The sequence below is a fragment of the Enhydra lutris genome, unplaced genomic scaffold (genome assembly GCF_002288905.1).
Source record: "Enhydra lutris kenyoni isolate GAN:26980312 unplaced genomic scaffold, ASM228890v2 scaffoldscaffold21, whole genome shotgun sequence".
NCBI lineage: Eukaryota > Metazoa > Chordata > Mammalia > Carnivora > Mustelidae > Enhydra > Enhydra lutris.
In genome coordinates, this window is record NW_019154105.1 from 25,033,018 (window position 1) to 25,048,300 (window position 15,283).

A 15,283-nucleotide genomic window follows, 5' to 3' on the forward strand; every position below is an offset into this window, starting at 1 on the left:
CCGCTGCGATAAAGGAACTTAAATCAGCTGCAACAGGCGTACGAAAAAATGCAGGTTGACTTTTACTTATATAAAAGTATACTTAAAAAAAAATCCCCAGAATAGATATTTTGAAAATACATTTTGTTTTTACACATTCCTTTTGGTTTTTGTTTGTTTGTTTGTTTGTTTTTTTGTCTTAAAGATTGCCAGGGGAGGGGGGTGCCTGGGTGGCTCAGTCGGTTAACGGTTCGGCTCTTGGTTTTGGCTCAGGTCATGACCTCAAGGCTATGAGATTCAGCCCCGCAGCATGGAGCCTACTTAAGATTCTCTCCCTCTCCCTCTCCCATTCCCTGACACCTCTCTCTCCCTCCCTTAAGGAAAAAAAAAAAATATATTGCTAGAAACTGGCATATGGGCACTTTGGTAGAAGTTTGTTTAACAAATGAAACAAAACTTCAACTACAGTCACCTGTATCCAGCTGTCTTTAACAGGAGTGTTTACCATTAAAAACAAACCAAAAAAACCCCACCCTCCTAATGAAGTGATATTCTAAACTAGGGGTAAGCTAACTTCCGTTGTAAAGGCTGAAGCAGTAAATAATTCAGGCTCTGTGGTCCTTAGGGTCTAGGGTCTCTCCTGCATATATTCGACTGTGCCGCTGTATACCACAAATGTAGCCAGACATACAAACCAATGTGCACAGCTGTGTTCAATAAACTTTACTTATGGACACTGACATTTGGATTTTATTTTCATGTCTCACAAAAATCCTCTGATTTCTTTTTTCAACCATTCAAAAAAAGGTCTTAGTTTATGCGCCCTTCAAAAACTGGCTGCAGGCGGAATCTGGCCCCAGGACTACTCCGTCTATAGAGCCATTAAAGATCTCCCCAGTCCTGAGATTATGTTGAAACAGTAAAGGGATACAACTACCGGCAGAAAACCTTCCTCAGCCAGAATCACCATGCTTGGGTGCCTGGGTGGCTCAGTCATTAAGCCTCTGCCTTTGGCTCAGGTTATGATCCCAGGGTCCCAGGATCAAGCCCTATATTGGGCTCCCTGCTCAGCAGGAAGTCTGCTTCTCCCGCTCTCACTGCCCCTGCTTGTGTTCCCTCTCTCTGTCTCTGTCAAATAAGTAAATAAAATCTTTAAAAAATAAAAAAATCACCATGCTTGATTTCCAGGGGCACCACGGAATGGATGCACGTGACCCAGACAGGCGGAGAACGGATATGGACACACAACATGGAGGGCAGCCATGGGTTAAATGCTAGTTTTCTACTCAGGAAAAGCAGTAAATTCATTCTGTGACATAATTCAAAAGTGTAGGGTAAGGGTTATGGACATAAAACGCTTGGAAGAATTCTGCATCTCTTCTTGGGTTAATTTAAATTTACACTAAATTATAGGTGAACCCGTGCACACGTATCCCCGAAGGGGGCTAATTTGATGTAAAAACCTATCTGGCTCCGCTGGAGAGGAAACTTCCAAATTGTCCAAGTTCCACTCACAGGAAGGAAAGTCCTCACACTGTTTTTAGAAAATGATGCCCCAAGCTCAGGGTCAAATCCTAGCAGAAGTTGAGCTGTTACAGAACTTAAACCTGCTTCTCCTGTTTTGCTGCCATAAACGTGAAACATCGGCCAGACCACACCAACAAAAGGCTCACCATCTAGACAGGTCACCTGTCATCAAACAGGTTCAGCGTTTTACTAGATCCCCCTATTAGCAACACCAGACCACCTTTTCTCATGAAATACGAAGGAAAAAGAACACCGACACATTTCCTAAATGTTCTTCAGAATGTAAGAGAATCCAATTCTACTTTAAAAGTAGCCTGCCAAGAGATCCCTTTTTTTTTTTTCAGCTCAAATGTCTCCAGCAATTCTTGTAGCCACAAAGATCTTCATTAGGAGGAAGAGGTATGAAAGTGTCACATCAAAACAACACTCATAACTCCCAAGCAACTGAACAACAAAAACTCATTTCAAATTCAGTAATAGAGAATAAAAACAGAGCTCGGATCCTGTCAGGTATCACCAATGAACACACACTACCTATAAAAAGATGAATGTAAAAAGACAAGTGCCTATTTTTACATGGATTAGCAACCCCAGGAAGAAGATCTGAAAATTATTCCTTAATTTAGAACTGTCCCAAAAGCCAGCACAGTGTATCTTCTGTGACATATGTTTGAGACATGGGAGCATGGAAGATAATGAAAGATGATAACCTTATTTATCCTTATTAACCTGCCAGCCACTTAGGCAAGGTCGCTCAGTTGAGATTAAACAAGATAATTATAAACCTTAAATAAGCATCTGATGGGTTTCTTTAAAACCCCAGTCACATCATTTGCGAACCAATCCATACTCCACAATGTTTTAAAACTGTGCCAGATGTGGGGTAAGAAAAATTATGCACAATCCATGCAATGAGATACCAAAATGAGGTTGCAAAAGAGCATTCCGTGTCATGGAAAGGTGTGCACAATGCATTCAGCACCAAAACACAAAATAATGAAGCAATATGACCTCATTTTTGTTTAAAAAAAAAAAAAAAAAGTTTAAAAAAATGCTCAGAAAGAACATATACAGTAAGGGGTATATTAGCAATAATAATCTATAAAATGTAAATACTTTAAGAGGTACAATTAAAACTTGCTTACTTTTGCTTATTTCCACTTCCTATCCCTCATGTTAACATTTTTATAATAAGAAAAAATTGTTTTAAGAACACATGTATACAAACGTTTGCACAAACCAAGCTACATTTCTGGTTACTATGATAGCCTTACAGCAAATTCTCAAAGGCAAGTAAATAAATCAGAAAGGAGTTCTAGTCGGCACTGATTTTATTTAATGTTTAAGAATTCCAATAATTCGGGGGTGCCTGAGTGGCTCAGTCAGTTGACCATCCAACTCTTGATTTCAGCTCTGATCATGATCCTGGGGTCGTGGGCTCGAAGCCCTGCATGGGGCTCCACTCTGGGCTGGGCGTGGAGCCTCTTGGGGTTCGCTCTCTCTCCCTTCATCCCTCCCCACTGCTTGTGCTCTCCCTCTCTCCTTAAAAAAAAAAAAAAAATCCAATAATTTAAGAGTAGATATAATAGAATCCATCTTGTAGAAAAAACAAAAACAAAAACAAAAAAAAAAAAAACACTGAAAAGCAAAGCCTTTCAAGCAAAACTCAACAGTCAAGTGTGTGAGTCGTAAGCCTTAAAATGTTTAGCCTCTAATGAAAATATGGTTTGGACACCCAAATATTTGGAAGGTCCTATCAGCCCTAAAAAAGGGGAGACAGAAGGTAGAAAATATTCCTACCTCCCGAAGAGGCAAAATTCTAGAAACTCTGCTCTCATCTCACGGCGATCCTGAAAGGCACAGACCGAGTCCCAAACGGAGCAATCCTTGAGGGCCACCCCGCACTACCATTTAAACCTGGGTGAAGGTCCCTGAGACCTTCAGCCAGGTATGTGACCTAGAGGGCTGGCTGGCAGGCAGTCCCAGCCATCTCTCCACTCGGCTGACTTCACAGGTCCACCCTCCCCTTCGGCAAACGTGCTCCTTTGTTTGCAAGGTGTTACCCTTCAGGGTGGCTTCTCCTTAGAAGGAGAGCTTAGCCACCCACACCTAGATTGAACTATGGCCAAAAATGTAAAAAGGCGGCCCAAAGTTTGCAAATGCGGTCCAAGAGAACTTTCTCATCAAGAGACCTCATTCTGGGTGACTTATCACTCGGATGGATGCGGGTACACATGGTACGATCTATAAATAATTGCTCATACCAGACCGGATGTTAATTACATGATATGGTGATTTAGAAATGATGCATTATTTAGCATTTCCTCCAATCGTTTCAACCCCCTTTGAACACTCTGAAGTAGAGTCGGTGACTTTGAGGGTTAATCTGGTGCAGTTCAGCAGTCATTTTGGATGGCCAATCTAGGTTAACATTACCACGTAAGCCTAACAGTGAAGGCAAGCCCTGGGTTCTCAGTATCTTGCTCGTCTCCCCTGCCTTCCTGTTAACCACACCTGAGCACCACAGTCCTCTGACTCAACCCGCTAGCTCTGTCATTAAAGGGGAGACCTTTAAGAGTGAGGAGAGACCTATTTCTGACCCCAAGAGACCTGTACCACAAATTTTAGATTCATAATGCTGATCAGGAAATGTGACAGAGAACGTTTTAAAAAGGCATTTTAATGGTATTGGGAAATCAAGCCCAAAAGTGTCTATTACCAAAAAAAAGAAAAGAAAAGAGTAAGAAAGAACAAATGTAGACAAGGGTATGGAGAAGAAGGAACCCTCACGCACTGGTGCTGGGAACGCAAAGTGGTACAGGTGATGTGGAAAAGAGCATGGAGGTTCCCTAAGAAATTAAAAATAGAACTACCCTATGATCCAGCAATCAATCCCACTTCTTGGTCTGTATCCTAAGGAAACGAAACTATCACCTGAAGAGAGATCTGCGCTCCTATGTTCACTGCGGTATTATTCACAACAGCCAAGGTATGGATACAACCTAAATTTCCTTCGATGGATGACTGGAGAAGAAAATGTGACACACACATACACAAACACACTGGAATATTATTCTGCCTTAAAAAGAAGGAAATCGGGGGTGCCTGGGTGGCTCAGTTGGTTAAGCATTTGCCTTCGGCTCAGGTCATGATCCTGGGGTCCCAGGATTGAGCCCCGCATCGGGCTCTCTGCTCAGTGGGGGGCCTGCTTCTTCTGTCCCTACTCCTGCTCATGCTCACTCTGTCTCTCTCTCAAATAAATAAATAAATTAAATCTTTAAAAAAAAAAAAAAAGGAAGGAAATCCTGCCATTTGTGACAACATGGATAAAGCTCGAAGGCATTATGTGACATCAAATAAGCCCCACAGAAAGACAAATACCACGTGGTATCCCTTAAACAAGTTCATCAAAGAAGAGCAGAAAAAGTGGTTGTCAGGGCCTAAGGGACAGGGGAAATCGGGAGAGGCATTAAAGGAATACCAACAGGCAGAAGACGGGTAAGTTCTAAGGAGCTAAGGAATTACATGGTGACTACAGTTGGTAACACCATATTATATAACCGAAATTTGCTAAGGAAGTAGAATTTAAGGGTTCCCACCAAAAAAAACCACCAAACACCCCACCTTCCAAAGAACCCAGAAAACCAAAACCAAAAAGGGTAAACATGTAAGGTGACAAATGTGTTAAATTAACTTGATGGGGCGGGGCAGGGGAATCCTTTCAAAATGTTTACATGTATCAAAGTCGTCATGTATACACTTCAAATATCTTTCAGTTTTGTCAAGTATCCCCAAAAAGAGCTGAAAAAAAAGTCTATTGGATCTTCTTAAAATTGTTCCACGTGTTTGAAAAACAACTGCTTTATCATATTAATTATACTTTCCACAATTATGGACATTTCTTCAGGAATCACATGGGATTCTCTGAAATTATATGCCAAAATAAACTTGTAAAATATGTACATTACTAATTAACATTTAAGTCCACTGAAACATTTGAAATGTATTCCAGAAATATTGGGTGGAGAGGGGAAAAGAGCATATGTATCATTTAGAGTAAAATGTACATTTGGCCCTTTATTTGTCCTGGATCTGGTAAAAACCTTACTGTGTGACAGTTTTTGTTAAGCAAGGAGTCCATGGGTTTCTAACTGAGTATCTCAGGCTACCTACAGAATCTTGGTGGTGCTGCTTTTTCTAGTACCTCCAGAATTTTGGAAAGACTAGGCCCTATTAGGAAAGCACTTTGCTTATATTATGTCATCGTAGCTAAATATATTTAAGAGGAGAAAAAAAGGCACTTTTTGGGTGGTTGTATACATTTCAGAATTCTACTTTCCTCCCAATTTTGCTCTGCAAAGCAAGAAAATGGCCATTTCCACCAAGGATCTCCAACTTCTTTTTAGAACTAAGAATCTGATTTCTGTATACATCTTCCACAAGCCTGGCAAGAGTGATTGTAGTAATGCAAATTCAATGCAAAGAATCACTGGCTTTTGTTGTTTGTTTTTTAATGAAAACTCCACCCCCCATGTTCCCTTCCAAAAAAGGCGGGGGGGGGGGGGGAGTGCCTAGGTGGCTCAGTCAGTGAAGCATCCGACTCTTGATTTCGGCTCAGGTCATGATCTCGGAGGTGTGAGATCAAGCCCCATGTCGTGCTCCACGCAGGATGTGGAGTCTGCTTTAGATTCTTTTCCTCTCCCTCTGCCCCTCTCCACTCCCACCCCACACTCTCTCTGATTCTCTCTAAGCAAAATAAAAAAACCTCCCATAACTTTGCACTGGAAGTTCTGCTGAAAAACAGCAACATGTTATACAGCTCCTGGCCTTTATAAATCACCTTTAATGGCACAGAGCCAAGTGAACAGACCCAGGGAAATCATAGCTTGGTTAGAGAAGGTAAAAACAGACTTAAAACATTTTCAAGTTTAATATGCTACATATTTTTCTCTAACACAGAATATAGTATTTTTTATGGCCTCCCACATAAGCAATTAAAACACACACACACACACACACGCACACACCCAGTGTACTCAAATTTACATGTGGAGTTTTTAAAACAAATGACTTTTTCAACCATCAAACATTCAACCATTCAAAATCACAGATTTTCATAAGCATTTCTCAGCACTGAATCTATTAAGCAATTATGCATCAATGTCACTGAATAAAAGTCACTGAATTTCTGCACTAATATTATGCATTTATTATTCTGATTTTTATCAGTTCTAATTTTTGCACAGCCGAATTCCTTTCATCCTTGGGGCTAAGCTTATTTACAGAATTAATCACACAGCAGATCTTCCGAGGCATTTGGCTCAGCTAAAACATTATGTCAAAATGGACACAACTGCTCCAATTTTAAGTTTCAAAACTGTTTTTGAATACTTTGGACTTTACCATTACAAAATCTTTTTCAATTAAAAAAAATCAACAAAGTAATTAGCTACCTTTATCTGTAAAGACCGACTGGACACACTTCACAAGAGGTAGATGTTTTTAAGTTTCACACAAAAATACCACCCCTGTTAAGGCCTTTGGAGCTCGAGAAATCCGATGGGTTAGGTAAGTGAAGAAGTGCCTTTTGTCAGTTAGTGTTCGTAACAAACTGAGAGCAATGAAAGACTTCCTGAAAAACTTACCGTAAGTGGGGAGACTCTTCACCACTCTTATCTGTGTGCCCCGCGCGACCCATAGGAGCTCGGCGAATGCTGGGTCTGAGACCCAGGCCCTGGCATAACCAAAAGGCCTTCTGCCCCAACAGGGAATCCAGGGGGTAAAAAAAATCATTTGAGAAGCTTAATGCTGGTTCCCATCTCGTTTCAAACAGGCATGAGTTCAGAAGAGGTGACCAAGGGGCTCCTGGGTGGCTCAGTGGGTTAAAGCCTCTGCCTTCTGCTCAGGTCATGATCTCAGGGTCCTGGGATCGAGCCCCACGTCAGGCTCGCTGCTCAGCAGGGAGCCTGCTTCCCCCTCTCTCTCTGTCTGCCTCTCTGCCTACTTGTGATCTCTGTCTGTCAAATAAATAAATAAAATCTTAAAAGAAAAAAAAAAAGAGGTGACCAACGCTGCTCCTGCTGGATAGCAAACCGGCCTGGTAAGGAAAACGGCTGCAATTTTGTCACCAGAGAAAAAGAACGGTGACTTCAGAGACATCTTTCAAAGTTCAGGGACTCGTAGCCAACCGGCAGATCCCACTAGCAAACGGAAGCAGGAGGAGGAAGAAAAGAGACAAGAGCTTCATGCTTCCTTGACCTTGAAGCCAGGGAAAGAGAGATGCAAATGGCACTTAATTTTATAAAATTTCCAACTGCTGAGCTTCTCCAAGTGAGGTCTGTGGAGCCGGCCGTGGCCATGATCTGATGTTACTGGTCCAAAGAGGGGTGAGTACAACCAACCAGCAATAAGCATTTACAAGGAGAAATTGGACAGAGTAATTTTTCTAGCTACTGAATCTCATAGTAATAAAAAAAAAAAAAAAATTTAAATTTGGATGTTGCGTATATCTGTTTTTACTCACTTCACCTTCCTAGGGATTGGTTCTTACTGTATTTTGTAGCAAGTACTGATCCAGAATAAATCAGAAATTTTTTTAAAAAGGCCCTTTACCACAGTTGGATAAGCGCTACACTAGAGCACCCAAAAATCCAGTTTTGTGTGGCGAGTAAGCTTATGATGCTTGTAAGGATACTGATTTACCTGTAATCGCCTCTTAAATTACTTGAATATTGAGATTTTTCAGAAGCAGGTAATTTGGCCCACGTGTAATATGCTAAGCGCCTCTGATTAACATCTGAATTAATCTAGAGATATAAGAAATTCAGGCCAATGAGATGCCATATCATCAACACTGTTCTGAGGAACTGAGATGTTAATTAACACGATTTCCTCAAAAAAGGGAAGTTCGGTGGTCAGAGCCATTTGAGCTGTGCACCCCATCCCAAACCCCCCTCTGGGAAGGCATAATACACCAGCGCATTAGGGATCCTGACAAAGCCTAGAGTGAAGAAACTTGTGTAGCCCCATAGGTGACCCTCTTTATCTAACACCTAAGAACACCTTGTTCTTGGAAATGAGGGTGCCGTTAAAAGACTCCAGATTAGGGGCGCCTGGGTGGCTCAGTGGGTTAAAGCCTCTGCCTTCGGCTCAGGTCATGATCTCAGGGTCCTGGGATTGAGCCCCGCATCGGGCTTTCTGCTCAGCAGGGAGCCTGCTTCCTCCTCTCTCTCTGCCTGCCTCTCTGCCTACTTGTGATCTCTGTCTGTCTAATAAATAAATAAAATCTTTAAAAAAAAAAAAAAAAAGACTCCAGATTAGCAATCAAACACCTGCCCTGAGTATCACTTCCCTGTCTTCATTTGTAGTTGGATCTCTCTCCCCCACCACATACCACTGAGCTGCAGCATCAAGAAAGTAACTTTCAGGGGCACCTGGGTGGCTCAGTGGGTTAAAGCCTCTGCTTTCGGCTTGGGTCATGATCCCGGGGTCCTGGGATCAAGCCCCATATCCGGCTCTCTGCTCAGCGGGGAGCCTGCTTCCTCCTCTCTCTCTCTGCCTGCCTCTCTGCCTACTTGTGATCTCTGTCAAATAAATAAATAAAATCTTAAAAAAAAAAATAACTTTCACAAGGACTTCACAGTAAGCTCCTTGAGGACAAGAAATTGGCACCCATCCTTTGTTCCCACAGCCCTCCTGCAGCCCAACACACACAAAGGGCTCAGCAGAGTTTCTAAGTTGCTCCCTAGGGAATGTTCCAGGCTGTCTCCTCACCCCCAGCCACCCAACACACACCCAGGATGGCTAATTCCCATGGTCATCTTGTTGACCACTCCTCTGGAATTCTGCCTCTTTGGAGGTCTCCTGTCCCCTGGGCAGTGTGGCAGACACTGCTCCCTTCCCTGGAGGTGCAGATAGGCCCCAGAGTAGAACCAGGAAGCAGCTTTGCACGGGGCAGGAGTCCCTGCAGGTGAGCATGCGCCCTCAGCCTCAATCTCTGTGCAAAGACATTTCTCTAGGATGTTGCGCAGCAGGGCAGAACCTAGGCGTTTGGGTTTCCGTGCCCCAAGCTCTGCTCCCCCCTAAACCACCTGCTCCCTCTCCCACAGTACCCACGTGCTCTGCAGAAGGGTCCTGTCGAGCCTGATCGATACTGCATTCATCCTAGTGGGAGAACAATCTAAACACAAATAATATCACAACCCCGAAAGAGAAAGCACTGTGACAAAGAAATCATGTCAGAGCCTGATAGCATCTCTCCCAACGAACACCACCAGTTCCTATTCAACCTCTGGCACCCCGTTTCAACAATCAATAACAATACATTTTCCCGCAAACGCCTGTTATTTTTAACTTCTATGGCTCCTCTGTTTACTTCAAAGGCAGCACCCAGAATCCGAGTGACCTCCACAAGGTCGTGTGGTCAGTGAAATGTAGGCCAAGGAACTGGTCCTCACACACATTCTTCCAACCACCAAACCACGGGGTCTTTGTTAAGGTCAAAATTATCATGAGACGTTCGTTATTTTCATAGTACACAATGAGCTCGGTTCTGCAGCTGTTACAAACACCAGCCACGACTTAAAATAATAAAAAATAAAAAGATAAGGAACCATTCGCTTTACTCACTGTTCACATAAACATTGAAAGTCACGGAAGAGTTGACATCGGAATTGGACACTTGAAATGTGTAAGTGCCTCCTTCGTTCCCTTTTAATCTGGTGAGATGCAGTTCACTCACGTATCTACGGAAAGAGAAAGAGAGAAAAGAGAAGAACTCAATCCCCCAGGAACGGTGTGCCTTGAGTGTGGGTCTTTTCCAGTTTCTCTCTGGAAATACATGCCTGTTCGAGGACGAATAGGACTCACTTCACTCAGCATTAACAAGACCCACATTAATAAATCCAGACACAGACGCGTGTATCTAATTTGGGACAAATGGCTGCGTGGGGAGAGGCTTCCTCAGCCCAAAGGCAACCTCTTGGAGACTTCAGCCTCTTTCCCCCTCCCTGGCTGTCCTCATGCCCACGTCCCTCTCTGCCCACAGTCCTTCACCAGCGTCCCGTACTCACCCGTCCTGCTGTGCTTTACCACCGAGCACCTGGCCAGGCTGGCAGGTATCCACGTGGAGATGTGGGACCCTCGCAGCCAGTTAAACACTGGGGTCCTCAGCTTCCTTCTCACAAGGACCATAAGCTCCAGGTTCCCCTTCACCCCACTACTTCTTCCCAGTGTCTTTTGCAGGATTTGCTCTTCGAGCTTCCCTTTCACTGCAAGGACACCAGCTACAGTCACGTAGACTGAGCACGTAGGCGTGCCAGGGGAGTTACAGACATGGGCACGGGTGGGGATGGAGCGCCCCACACAGCCCTTAACCCACTGGAGCCACACAGCCATCCTGACATACACAGCGGCCTAGTCGGCCTCTCCTCTCACACTGCCCCACGCCGAGCAAGCTACTCTCCTGCTGAACTACTTGCTGTTTGCTCACGACTTTCCAATCTCTACCTCTAGTTCAGACTTCTTGGTCCTATGCCTCCTCTGCAAAGCTATTTTCATGCCCCCAGCCCCCTGTCTCGTGGGTACAGCTAATAATGACTCACATCTGCAGTGTCTTCCTCCCAAGTCTTGCCCTGGGACACCTGACGCCATTTTGAAGTTGACTACCCATCCTGGTCGACAGCTGATGAGTGACTGCCCGTGGGAAGGGACCTGCTCCAGAGGGCCCCTGCGCTCAGCCTGCCACTCACCCATCCATCCTTTCTTTCCTTCTTTACTTTACCCTCCCTGCCCTGCTCTCCTACTGCCTGGCAGGTCTCTCTTTCCCTTAATAAAGCCCTTGACCTGGAATCCCTTTGCTCTGCTTCTAGGGAACCTGACCTGGGATACTTCCTACCTGAATGTCTCCTACCCGAATGTCTCCACTCCAGACAACCTCCAATTTAACAAACCTCCAATTTTACAAACCCTAAGCCAAACTCACTGTCTTTGCCCCCACAACCCTTCCTCCTCCTTGAATGGCATCCCCCCTCACCATCCAACATGGCTGATGGACAGTGAACCCGAAGGGCATCTTCAGCTCCTACCTCTCTCTCCCAGCCCCGTAATCACTGAGTCTTACTAAAGAGGTAGCCGGACACCTCCCAAATCCATCCTCCTCCCTCTAGCCCTTGAACCTTGGTCCGGGACAGCATCACCTCTCACCCACAGCCCTATAACAGCCCATACCTCCTGATTGGAAAAAAATACCAAGTCTATCTAGGCATCTAGATCTAGACATCTGATCCTGGTCAAGTTACTTAACTCACTATGCCTCACTTTCCTCTTCTCCAGAAATGACAGAAATCAAAGAGCACCTGTCCATGGGGTTTGTGAAGACTAGAATTATTGACTTAATATATGGAAGGTTCTTAGAACAGCACAGCACCACAAGAGCACCTGCAGCCTACGTAGAGTAAGCGACTTGAACGATTTTACTTTTTTATTTTCTTATTATTTTAATTTATTTATTTTTATCTCACTTTCTACTATTTTACGATTGCTACCGTTTTCATTATAATGTCTTGAGGATCAAATGAAAGGTGTGGGGGCCCCTGGGTGGCACAGGCAGTTAAGTGTCTGACTCTTGGCTTTAGATCAGGTGGTGATTTCAAAGTTGTAAGTGGTCATCATCTCGGGGTTGTGAGATCGAGCCCCGTATTTGCTCCAACCTCGGTAGGGAATCTGCCAAAGTGTCTCTCGGCCCCTCCCTGTGCTCTCAATCTCTCTCTCTCTCTAAAATAAATAAATAGGGGCACCTGGGTGGCTCAGTCAGTTAAGTGGCTGCCTTCAGCTCAAGCCATGATCCCAGGGTACTGGAATGGAGCCCCAAATTGGGCTCCCTGCTCAGAGGGGAGTCTGCTTCTCTCCCTCCTTCCCGCCTGCCTGTGCTCTATCTCTGTCTCAAATAAATAAATATTTTAAATAAATACATAAATAAGTAAATATTAAAAAAAAGGGGGGGAGAAATGTGATGTGACAGAACTTGGCTTCACTGCCTGCCTGGCCCAAAACTACTGAATGAGGCTTAGTTTTCTTTTAGTTTAGGGTTTGTTTGTTGGTTTTTTGGGTTTTCTTGTTGGTTTTTTTTTTTTGTTGTTTTTTTTTTAAGATTTTTTTTTTTGACGGGGCACCTGGGTGGCTCAGTGGGTTAAGCCTCTGCCTTCAGCTCAGGTCATGATCTCAGGGTTCTGGGATCGAGCCCCGGGTCGGGCTCTCTGCTCAGCGGGGAGCCTGCTTCCTCCTCTCTCTCTGCCTGCCGCTCTGCCTGCCTCTCTGCCTACTTGTGATCTCTATCTGTTAAATAAATAAATAAAATCTAAAAAAAAAAAAAAAAAAAAAAAAGTTTTTGTTTTTGTTTTTGTTTTTTGAGAGAGTGAGAGAGAATATGCTCATGTGAGCTTTGGGCCGGGGGAACAGAGGGAGAGAGAGGAGAGAAGCAGACTCTATATAGAGCCGACAGCCCAACATCGGGCTGGATCCCATGACCCTGAGATCATTACCTGAGCCAAAATCAAGAGTCGGAGGCTTAACCTAGACTGAGCCACCCAGGTGCCTATTTTTCTACAGCTTTTAAAAAAGGATTCAAAGCATAGACTTTCCTCTTTCTCTAAAAAATTACTTAATGGGTCCCTAGTATATGCCAGTCCCTGCTTTGAACTATCCTCCATACCAGAGATGCAAATACTGTTGCCCAGACTTTTTTGTGTGCTTTAAACACATAGCCAAAGGCAATACTGGTCTAAGGGCTCAGGAAGGAGCCCCAAACTTCTTTTATCAGGTGTCCTTTCCCATTTATGGGTCACAGAAATAGCATCTGGCAAGCCAAGAGAAGCGGGGGGAGATGTCTAATCCCCAAGGCAAGGCTCTTTTCTTACCTGATATTACTTTCATTGTCAGACTTAGGATAATCTTCCCATTTATCAGTGAAGGTTCTGTTCATATAAATCCACTGCTGGTGTTCAGGTCTGGGATATGCCTCATATTCAACAGTCAGGTCCACATTCTCGCCATCATTGACAAATATTGTAGTATTCATCATGGGGAAGATATTAATGAATCCTTTATCTAATTAGAACAGAACAAAACAGGAAGAAACTATTACCCACAACTATGCAACAGAAAACACAACTTCATCTCTGGATCACAAAGATAACTGACTGGTTTCAGGTTATTAATTGGCAATTACAAGACGATTTTAACTGGCCATTGTACCTTTTATTTTTCTTTTTGCTCTTGTAGAATCACAGCCATTAAGCGAGGACAGACACACATGAAATGTTTATTCTCCCATCTCTGTCTCTCAAACAACTCTCTTAAAGATCTAGCTCTTTATCATATATCTAGAATGACTCGTCCTGATTTTTCCTAGGTTAAAAAGCATTTGGACTAACTAGTTAGCCCCTACCCAGACCCAATATAAATGTATATGTGATAGGAAAGTGTCATAAACCAAGAAGAGGAAGACAGCCCTAATGGTCAATGAAGATGTTGAAAGAACACCATTTACTATTTAAAGAAAAATAAACTTACACCTTCTCATCACATTGTAAGTCACAGATGAAATCAAGGACAGCATTTTAATAACCATACCGTATTTTTAACTGAACAACAGAATTCACTCCTATCAAACTTCTTCTATAGAGGGGGGAGCAGTTTTCTAGGCTTTTTAGGAACTACAGAAGAAAAAATAATCATAAAATCATAAAAATCCTAAGACTCTGAATACATAAGCATTTTTAAATGTCTCCACAGTAAAATTAAGACAGTAGGAAAGAGAACATGAAAATATAGATGGAAAAATATTGAAACTAGTAATTAAAATAAGGCTTCACTTTTCACTTATTAAAAATAGCAAAACTTCAATAAAGCTAAAAAATAAAGTATATCCATCCTATGGAAAAACAGCAAAACTAATTTGAAAGAAACTCAATAATTTTGCAAGTGTGGTAAAAGTAGCACGCTGAACTACACACTGTAAATTGGCACAACTCTTTCAGAAAGCATGTAGCAATATAGATTTTTCTATAATTATCTATTCTCCCATTTAACCCTGTAACTCCCATCTGAGAACACTTCTCAGTGTTTAACTGCATACAGAAGGAATGGCCATCTACCCTGGACGTAGTAATTTTTTACATCGGAGAACTGGTTAATACAGCAGCCCTCCGAAATGGCTATAATATAATAATATAAGAAAGAGCTTGAAAAAAACTGTACTAAAATAATTTCCAATATAATTTTTATAGCCACCATTTACAGAATGTTTACTAGGGGCCAAGAACTGCCCTAAGTACCTTAGTATACATTTAGATGAATAATTATGACAAATATTTAATTTTATAACAATACTAAGAGAGAAAGCACATAACTCCTAATTTATGGATGAAAAATATCCAGTCCTGGAAAGCTAAAGAGCCAGCTAACCAAAGGCAGAGCCCAGATCTGAACACAGGTTTGTGAGAAGCCAAGGCCGGCCTCTTTTTACAGCAGCATATACCCTAGATTCTCTATATACTTTGTTAGAGAGAAAGAATAAAATCATATGTATAGGGGCGCCTGGGTGGCTCAGTGAGTTAAGCATCTGCCTTCAGCCCAGGTCACGATTCCAGGATCCCAGGATAGAGTCCTGCTTCTGGCTCCTTGTTGAGCGGGGAACCCACTTCTCCCTCTCCTTCTGCCCCTCTCCCCACTCATGCTCCTTCTCTCTCTCAAATAAATAAATAAAATATTTTAAAAA

At 42.9% G+C, this 15,283-nt stretch overlaps 1 protein-coding gene across 6 annotated transcripts in view; it reads right to left on the reverse strand.

The window, feature by feature from the left end:
- Nucleotides 1-15,283, reverse strand: part of LOC111148912 (KIT proto-oncogene receptor tyrosine kinase) — an 83,015-nt gene that overhangs the window by 19,642 nt on the left and 48,090 nt on the right. For all 6 annotated transcript variants that reach the window (XM_022505694.1, XM_022505699.1, XM_022505697.1 and 3 more), the window contains exons 6-7: nt 13,422-13,611; nt 10,135-10,250 (exon numbers count right to left, since the gene is read on the reverse strand). In XM_022505694.1, the coding sequence (XP_022361402.1) occupies nt 10,135-10,250; nt 13,422-13,611 (306 nt within the window). The remainder of the gene's footprint in view (nt 1-10,134; nt 10,251-13,421; nt 13,612-15,283) is intronic.